The sequence below is a fragment of the Polyodon spathula genome, chromosome 4 (genome assembly GCF_017654505.1).
Source record: "Polyodon spathula isolate WHYD16114869_AA chromosome 4, ASM1765450v1, whole genome shotgun sequence".
NCBI classification, from domain to species: Eukaryota; Metazoa; Chordata; class Actinopteri; order Acipenseriformes; family Polyodontidae; genus Polyodon; species Polyodon spathula.
Window position 1 is genome coordinate 30,099,838 of NC_054537.1, and position 10,288 is coordinate 30,110,125.

General features: G+C 36.0%; 1 protein-coding gene across 3 annotated transcripts in view; it reads right to left on the minus strand.

Annotated features, from left to right (window-relative positions):
• The window catches only part of LOC121314392 (carbonic anhydrase-related protein-like), a 38,343-nt gene extending 35,354 nt beyond the window's left edge, over positions 1-2,989 (minus strand). For all 3 annotated transcript variants that reach the window (XM_041247593.1, XM_041247591.1, XM_041247592.1), the window contains exons 1-2: positions 2,488-2,989; positions 443-634 (exon numbers count right to left, since the gene is read on the minus strand). In XM_041247593.1, the coding sequence (XP_041103527.1) occupies positions 443-634; positions 2,488-2,560 (265 nt within the window). In that variant the 5' untranslated portion in view covers positions 2,561-2,989. The remainder of the gene's footprint in view (positions 1-442; positions 635-2,487) is intronic.
• Positions 2,990-10,288: the final 7,299 nt, after the last annotated feature.

The following is a 10,288-nucleotide window of genomic DNA, read 5'->3' on the forward strand; positions in this document are numbered from 1 at the left end:
AATGTCAAATATAAGATGTACCAAAAATAGCCTAGAACACTTTTGAGAATATCACACTTTTTTTGGCCATCAACACTGCCTTGGAGGGTCAGTTGTGACAAGGGGCAGCTCTCAGCAAGACAGAAGGGGACCCCTGGCCAAATCAATACAAACCACTCAAGTACAAAACCACTCAAACACAATCCAATCCCAAATTTAGCAGTTGCTCCTGTCCAGCGAATTCTCCCAAACATTATGATGGCCAGTTTTTTGAACTACAATACTTATAACCAGAAGTTGCTGCAAACATGTGTTTTCCTCACATTTTGGAAAGTGTTTCCCTTAGCATAATCAAATATTGTGTAGGGCATTAGGCAGAAGCTTATCTCAACATGTATGGCTGTAATAAAATATTTCCATTATCAGCGATTGTAATTTAAAAAAAAAAGAAAGTTCAACATACCTGACTTTGACTTCAGCAGTATCCGAACTGTATGGCCATCATTTATAACTTCACAGTCCCGGCACACAACATAATTCGGGGACAGGCTTACTTGTAGTAGTGTAGGGTCATACCTAGCCTCCCTGGAGTTGAGGTTAATCGGAGACTGATATTCCCCATTAGCTTCAGGAAACACTAGACCCCATTCTACACCTGAAAAGAAGAGCGGCATTTTCAAAACTTTGGGACTAAGTGAAACATAAAAAAATACAGAAGAAATGGAATAAAAGCACAAATGTGTCTGTACAGTGCTCCCTTTTTTATTTGACTTATAGACCAAACAATGAAATATTCAAAACAATTACATGGTAAAGGGCCCTTGTGCAGTATAGTACATGTACAGTTTATAATGATAATACTGTATATTTTATTGTAATAAACTGTTAACATCCAACAACACTTCAAGCAGCATATTCATTTTTTTACCTAAAAGGTGATCTAACTTTGCCATCTGTAAAAGAGTTTTGTTGCTAAATCTACCACTTGAAAAATCCCTTTGTTTTAAAGAACAAAGGCCACATACAAGTATTTATACCAGCCTTAAAGAGTAAGTAGCGGGGTTCCGAAAAATACAGCGCTACCCGTCCCCATGTGTTGCTACAACTGTTTAAATAACATACCTGTAAATTTTCTTTTCATTGTTAACATCCTGACAACGTTTTACACTTATAATTTTAAAGTCTGTTTGAAAGCTTTTCAAAATGGCCGCATTAGAGCAGACATTTTGAAAAGAGCCTTGAAACAGACTTTAAAGTTCTAAGTGTAAAAAGTTGTCAGGATATTAACAATGAAAAGACGTATAACACCATATTTTTTTTCAGAACCCCGCTACTCTTTGACTCATGAGACTGCTAGCAATGAGAGGGAGTATCAGAATGAAGGTACAACCTGTGTAGAGCAATGACATGTTTGTCCACTCAGCGCTTAATAAACTAGAACATGTAAACTCTCCACTTTGTGGTTTTAAAGAAGCTTGCTGATATTTCTCAGCTTCAGGTGGGAGTGACCAGGAAACCTGAGACTGTTGTCTCAAAGGAGAATGATCCTCACCCCCATACAAGGGGTAAAAGGAGGTTATGCCAGTATGTCCTCCCAGCACTTGTTCCTCTCAAGAATGAGAATGGAGCAGAATGAACCCAGGACATAACTTTCAATTATGTTATTCAGTTGAAAGCTATGTTGATGGATAAATATGTTTAATTACATACATGGAAAAACAGAGGTTTTGCTTTTAAAAATTACAGATTCAAACATTTACAAAAGTATGACCACACATCGATGAATATTTTGTTTAGAATTATAATGCATACCACATAGGGTGAGTCAAACCTAACTGCAACAGTTCACTTAACAACATTTGTAAATCAGGCAGTTGTTTTTTGGATAGCTAGACATTTATTATCCATTGCTTTGCTTAAAAAGAACCACTTTAACATTATGAACAAGATTTGTTTATGAGCAAAAAGATTGTATGGAATGCATTATCACTACTTACTAGGGGTAACATAGCCATATCAAGTATAATCTGACAGGTTCGAGGTTCATGATTTCCCTTTCTTTCATCCTTTATATTCACAAGGTGACATACATTAACACATGCCCCACATACTCATGAATGCTTATTTAGGCCACTTACATTTCTCCCATATGTTGATACTGGACACTGGCCATAAAATATAAAGAACCTCTGGTGCATACTTTAGTCCAGGATTTTCAAAACATTACTTATTTATTTATTTATTGGTAAAAGGAAAATAAAACCATTACAGTAAGAAAATAAAGAAAAGAAAAAAAAAGTGACCAACAACAAAGTTACACTTGCAATTCCATAAATTAACTTACTAGATCCTCCCCTTAATCACAAAGGGAACACAATCAACAACGCAAAACGTCTTTAGTTTGGTTAGTAGATAGCAGACTTCACCCTGTAAAAGCAGCTCAATAAAAAGACCAAAAAAAAAAAGTGAAACTAACAAAAAACAAAAACAATCATAAAAGAAACTTACCTTCCTCGTACCCCCACTCCAGATCTTTTTTATCAGGATAATAGTCTGACTCTTCAATTTTATTATCTGCCATTCCAACCAGATGTTCACTCAAATTTAGATCAAATTACTTGTAGATACAAACTCAGTACATTTATTTTTTTACCAACTAAATGATAAGGTTTTAAAAGAATAATACAGTGAAAAAGAGGTGGCTATAATTTCCACCTTGTCAATACAAATAACGTATAACTTCAGTCTCTTGTCCTCCAATATTCAGTGCAGGTAATTTACCACCTATTTAATGAATTTGTGATCATAGGGTAGGTAATAGAAAGTGTCGCTTAGCTTCTGCAATTCAAACTGAAAAATTAAAAAGTAGTGGTGATGGCAGTGTAGCAGTAAGCCTCTCTATCCTATTTCTCAAACCCAAACTAAGTGTGAATACAGTTGGAGTCTCCAGAAAGCACTCTTTCCTCAGCAAAAGCAAAGAGCCACTGAACCTACGCTGTAGCTTTACAGCGCAAACGCATATGAGGTAGACTGAAATCAGTCAACCAGTGACTAACCAATCAGACCCTGCTGATTGGCTGGCTCAAATCTGCGCTGTTGTGGATACGTAAGTGACTCAGGCTAGTGCTGTTTGACTTTGGTTCAGGCTCTGAGCTCACTTGGTGCTGTCAGTGCTTAATTTGTGTCGTGGCTTGCCGGGGCGCACACCGTAACTTCATCAGTTATGAAACTTAAAAATCTCATGCAAGTTTTTGCTCTCAAATGCGTTTTCTTAAAATTCTCAACACAGTTCTTGCGTCCGCACTGAAGGGAGAGCGTCCTCTGCCAAGTTCGTAGCTTTATACTTTATGATTTTACCTGAGTGTCTTTAATGACACTGGCAGCTCAACAAGGACTGCGACTCTGTTGTTGTTTTTTATTTAAAAAAAAAAAAAAAAAAAAAAAAAAAAAAAAGCTTACTAGATTTGAAAAACGTTTTCTTACACTACTTGGTTTGATTAAATTAGTACACAACAAAATATGAAAGTTGAACATTAATTTCAACAAAGAACAACAAGTTTTACTGAAAAAGTTTTATTGTAGCCTACTTCAATGAACATTAAGCTCATTGCTTCAGTATTGCCACTTGCCCGGTTTAAGTGACAACAGATTACAAATGCTGAAAATACAGCAGCTGTCTGTCTGTCTATCCACCAACACGCAAGCGCACCACGTTAGTGAGTCTGGCAATCACGTTATTAACAAAATAAGCACTGGGTGCTGCCTGATATTTACAAGTTAGGTTTCATTAATCAGTCACAGGTTTTTGGCGGAGGGTGAAAATAACTGCACAGCTTTTTTTAAAAGTGTCCGTGTTGCAAGAGTGCTGCTGCAGCCCTACAGCCAGCTAAGTTTCCCTTACTTGCTCCGCATGGGAAATTATAGTTTAAAAAAAAAAAAAATTCTCAAAATATCTCTTACTTACCCTAAACAGTGAAATCTATTTGCATCTGGATTTGGAAAATCAACATCTGTCCAACTCCATGAAAATGAGACTGTAACTGAAGATGGGAAGGAGTTAACAGTTAGTATTGTAGCCAGCTTGCTATGACAGTAACTGAAAAATAATGAAATGTGTGCACTTCCCTGGAGTTTTTATATAGTCCCTGGCATTTGATTAATATAGCTCTGTGTCCGGCATTTTATGTGTATATTTCACTCACTGCCATTTTATGCACACAGAAAATAGTTCCCTGGCATTTCATGGAGTTAGTTCTCTGGCATATTGATTGTATATAGTTCCCCTCCCACAACTGAAAGACAATAATAATAAAAACACCCATTACATGAAAACAAAGCATGCAAAATGATTTGTCCCTCCCTGATTACAATACAGTACTACAATTGTAGTTTTATTGAGTGTATTAAGGCTATTGTTCAAAAGCTAAAACACATCCAGGGCTAAAAATAAAGGTTTGTTTTGTTTGGTTGCTTTTTTACAAAAGGGATTTTTTTTTTTACTGCCTTTACCCAGGTGAAGTTTGGCGGTTACCGACAGACTGAGTTCACAATGATTTGTGTTTAAGTGTAATTCATTTTAACTAAAGTTAAGTTCAATATAGCTGTAATTAGGTGTTTGTTAATGTGTTTGTTTCAGATGCTTTGAGATGCACTTGCACAAAAGTTAGTTTTAAACAATTTCATTAAGCAGAGGGTCTTGGATATGTTTTCCATCTGACATACATCTTTCCTTTTGTTTACCTTCAGTGATTTCACTTGGTCACGGCCTTGCTTTAGCTAGAAAGCATCAAATAATATAGTTAGTTACTGCATTCGGTGGAGAAATCTTATGTACAACTAAAATGTTTTATAATGATTAATGTTCCTGTAAAAGGAAAGTGATTTATTATGTTAAATCAATTCTACTGCTCTATGGTAACTGCACTTTCATTAAGACTGATTGTGTGTGGTAGTCTGCTCTCTAACATCAGAAAATCAATCCCCCTAGTCTTATCTTGTGTTCTGAATGTAGCAGTAATGTCCAATAAAAGTGACATACAATCTTTCACTATGCCACACTGTTAAATATATAACTAACATTCCTTCAAATCAATCACACCTAGAAAGTAATTAAAATACAAGGGTTCATGTTTTTTTTTTTTTTTTATTGGGGGGAGGGGTTGTAGAAATGAAAGTAGTGTAATATAGCGTATTATTTATGGGATGTAAACTACCACATTAGTGTACCAATATTGACATTTGAAGTATGAGTTATCAGTGCAAACCCTGTCTTACAAGTAAGTGGACAGTTGGCATACAGTATTGTTGACGTTTCACGTGAGCTGTATCAAACCTGTATTCTTGCTGCCAACAGCAAGAACCTGTTGACTATGTTTATAAAAGTAGAATGACTCCAACACCAGCTAGAGGTCAAAAACAACAACTTTATTAACAAATGTAACTTGACAAAGTGACATTGCAAGACTTCAATAAACTGTATTGCTAGTACAATACCTTATGTGATGAAATAAAAATTGTTATTATTTTAATTATTCTTTTACTTTGTTTTATTCTCCTTCTCTCTCCCGTTCTCTACTCACCGAACACCCAACCCCAAGTGAGTAAAATGTGTATCTATATATACTGTTGTGCCAAGATTCAATTACTAATTAATTATTCACTTGAATCCCAGCACGTGAATTAATTTGTGCAACCCCATGCTCACATATTATTAAATACTTGAAATACATGTGAAGTGATTGTGCAACCCCTATGCCTAAATACAACTATATATTTATAAACCTTTGCTCAAAGGTTTTCTGAATATGGTCTCAAGAGGTTTGTGGTCTGATTATACATCCACTAATTTGCCATATGCATATTGATTACATTTTTCATATGCAAATGTACAATGGCGAGTAAGTCTTTCTCAATTTGAGAATAGCTCTGTTCAGCTGGTGTAAGCGATCTTGATGCATAAGTAATGGGGTGTTCTTCTGGGGACAGTCAGACTCTTAGACCACTTTTTTGACACATCTGCTTGTAATTTAACTGGCTTGTTCACATCGAAAAACATAAGCACACGTTTTCTTGTCAGACACTGCATTAGCTGTACGAAAGCTCTGTCGTGTTCCTCATACCATATCTATGCTGAATCGTTTTTTAACAGAACTCTCAGCGGAGCTGTGATCTCTGGCATATTGGGAATGAACTGTGCCAGGTAGTTCACCATGTATAGTAGGCGTTGTAAATCCTGCTTACATTTGGGTTTTAGCATTTCTGTGATGGCATGTATCTTTTACGAATGAGACTTCCATCTTCAGAGACTAAAATGCCTACATATTTTATATCTTTGACTCTCAGTTTTATTTTGATTTTGTAAACTTCATATTTCTCTCTCTGGTCCTGTCCATGACTCTCTTCAGAATCATGTTATGCTGTGCGATGTCTTCAGCAGCGATTACGGTGTAGTCAAAAAACACTTTTACTCCTTGAATGTCACCAAATGTTTTCTCATTTCTTTTCTGGAAGACTTTTGAGGCAGAGGAAATCCCAGATGGCATCCTCTTGAATCTGTAGCGCCGAAACAGTGTATTAGAAGCACACAGCTCTGCACTCTCTTCATCCAGCTCTATTTGCTAGTATCCGTCCTTTTCATCAAGTTTGGTGAACATTTTCTTCAGTCACTGGGATTTTTAAATGTTCCCTTTTTATCGCTTTGTTCAGATCTTTCCGGTCTAAGCACAGTCTGAACGATCCATCTTTTTTCTGAAAAATGACTAGGCTATTAACCCAGTCAGCGGGTCTGTCCACCCTGTCTATTACACTGGCTTCTATTTTATTGAGTGTTTATTTTAATTTGCTTTGCAATGCGTTTGGAATTTTCCTTGTTGAATGTATAACAGGCTTAATCTTCTCATTTGTCTCAATGTGATACTTGCTTTCTAGGTGACATAACCCGTTGAACACATCCTTGTATTCTTCACTGCTCTTTGGTTAGTGGCGTTTTGTTGTTTAACAGCTCCACTTTCTTTATTAGGTTTAAGCTTTTGGTAGCTTTCAGACCTAGTGTGGGTGGCGATGCAACATCAACAATGTGAAAGAGTAGCTCCTGAGTTGTATCTTTAGTGCAGCATTTCATGGTCGTTTTCCCTAGTGGCTTCATTTTTAAATTTCTGTATGCCATTAACACACTGTCTGTCTTCACCAGTGGTGATTATTCAGACATTTTTTCATAGCAGTTAAGCGGTAATACATTTGCCTCTACACCAGTGTCCAATTTAAATGTTGCTCTGTCTTTGTTCAGACACAGTGTTGTGTATCGTTTTCAGTTTCGCAGCTGTGTATATTTACAGTTAGTGTTTCTTTAAACATTTCTATAAACATTTCTTTGTATTTTCAGATATTTTGTAAAGCACATTGTAGAAAAGTTTTTTTTTTTCCGGTGGCTTTCGGCTTACTTTTTACTGCAGATACTGCTTTTTCTCCATGGCCTTGCCGAGGCAGATTTGTGCAGTGTGTGCAAATCTGGTGAATCCCTTAACAGCCTTTCTTTTAGGCGCATGTCTCTAACACCAAACATAATTCTGTCTCTATCATATTATCGTGCTGAGCAATAAAACTCACATGATTTGGCTTTTGTTTTTAATTCAGTCACAAACTGACTGCATTCCTAGAATGTATATCGTTCAAACATCATGTAGCAATACTCCTCAAATTTGTCAGAGTTTCCAAATCGTCTTTTTTGTCTTCCATATTATATACGGAATGATTGTACACTTCCAGGGCTCCGTCCCTGACGCAGTGTAATAGAATTTTGACTTCTCTGGATCCACCTTCTCCAATTCACGCTCACATTATCTTCCAACTCTAAATTTTGCGGTGGCTTAAAGTGATCCATATTTCCTTTTCACTGTGTGAAATATATCTATATTTATTTATTTACTTTTCTTTATTTTTTTTATTTTTTTATTTTGTTGCTTCTGACACCACGTTATGTTTATAAAAGTATGACAACTCCGACACCAGCTAGAGGTCAACAATAGCTTTATTAACAGCTGTAACTTGACAAAGTGACAGTGCGAGACCTGTATCAATAAACTTTATTGGTAGTGCAATGCCATGTGTGTCACTTATTACAATTACACCCTGTGACAGGGTAGGCAGATTGGTGATGTCAGGTCAGATGCAGGAAGAAAAACAAACAGACAAGTACTGTAGTGCAAAGGCGCTGCAGAGCCATTTATTTAAACAAAAAGAGAAAATAAAATATTTTAACAAAAACACTGCTCACAGAGCAAAATAAAAGTCATGAACAAAATCATGAACACTAAACACAACAAAACTCAGGCCAGTCTGAGCAATCGCTCTCACTGATCCTGTAGTTTCTGTTTAAACTCATTGTTTGCTCTCGTTATCATTATTGAGTAGCGCTGCAGGTTTATATACCGTGGCCAAGGGGTTTAACTAGCTAGTAATTAATCCATTACCCCTCAGCCACAATCTGCACGAGTTTATTAATTACATGTGACTAGTTTAACAATGCACTAGCCGATAGCCATTCATTACCACAAGGTTTTATATTTTACACTGGGGGAGGACAAGTTGCCTAATCTCGCTTCTGCCAGAAACAAAACACATGGTTGCCATCATTATATACATAATAAATGTTATGCCCCGCCCCTTTTCATTTGCAGGGCCCCTAGCCCTGTCACACACCCCTTCAGAAACTAATAGTTTACTTATTCATGAAAACAAAATAATTTAGCAAAAAGTACAACTTGAAAACTTCACTTTAGCAGAAATTGGAGTTATTATTAATATCCTTGAAATTCAAATTAAGACCTGCTATTCCTGGCTTTTTATCTTTTAAATTAAACAAGAAAGCAGATTAAAGAACTCTCAGTCTCCACTGAAATTATTTGAAGGAGGTCACTTTGTTCTGTACTTTATGTTCACTAAAAATAGGAACATCATTAACACAATAATTTTAGCATGACATAACCCCTGACTACTTAAACTCCTCTATGTGAAACATAGTAACAATATTTCTGATATAATATGTAATTCTATTTAAAAAATGTATCTGCTTTTTTTTTTTTTTTTTTTTTTAACACAGCTATTGTAGCCCCAATATGATTCAGGGGGCAAGAGCTAGGGCTGTTCAGTCCTGCCAGTAGTTTCTGCCACGCTCCCTATTTAGACCCCAAGTCGTGCCCTCATTCTCTGTATTGTTTTTTTTTTTTTCGTTTTTGTGTCACTACACAGCTGGCAAACGCTGTTGACCGTTTTACCCTCAACACAAAGCCTTTTTTTTTTCTGCTCCGAATTCTCGAATGCTGGATCTGAATTCTTGAATGGTCTGTTTTGTGTTCCTGTATCGCTACACAGCCCTGCAAACTCTGACTTAATCATTTAATTCTAAAATGGCTACTCATCGTACTTTTCTTTCTCTGCAGAATCTAAGTTTTTTTGCAGGCTATTTATTTATTTTTCACAGGGAAAGGGGTCAAGTCAATATGAACTGAATAACCATTTCCAGTGTTTTTCCGGTGTTCATTGGATATACACCCTTTTCTAGCTGGCCGACTTCCACCTAACCACGGGAATAAATTGTCATGCCTTTTAGTCCAGGGTACTCTGTTCCCTTTACCTCTAGTAAGAAAAGTTCATGGCTGGATCTTCTTTTTTTGTCTATGTGACATACTGCACTACAAACATATTCTATTTCATGCTAAGTATACCAAGTATTGTTAAAACCAATATTGTTTACAAAACGACGATATTCACAAAATACTAAATACTTTAAGATGGAAGTAAACTTTGATGGAATTTTTTACTAAATGAGGATATTTTAATCCAGAAATTTCTAAATGACTTGAATGTGTTTTGCATGTATTTCTTTTGACTATGTTTTACAGTACATGGGAAAAATACTTAATTAAAATGTAATCAGTCGTGGGTTTTATTTGTTTTGTTTTTTTAATGCATAGTTTAGAGAAGCTGAAGCCAGGCCTGCTTATTGGTTGAGAGCATATCCATCAATAGGAGAAGCAAACAGTTGTTAATAACAGAAAAGAAACCATTGGAATGCTGAGGATATTTCCACCCTCCTGGATAAAAAACCCAAGAAGTGCATTCCAGCTGAAAAAAAAAAATTGCAAATAGAAATTTCTGGATTCTGGCGTATTGACAGATATCATGGTTTAAATAAAATGTTTGTTTTTTTGTTTTTATTAAATATGTTTCTTTCACAATTTCACATTGAGACCTGTATATTAAAAGTGCACAACATGTAAGATTCATATGTTGTTAGCTATCATCAGAATAC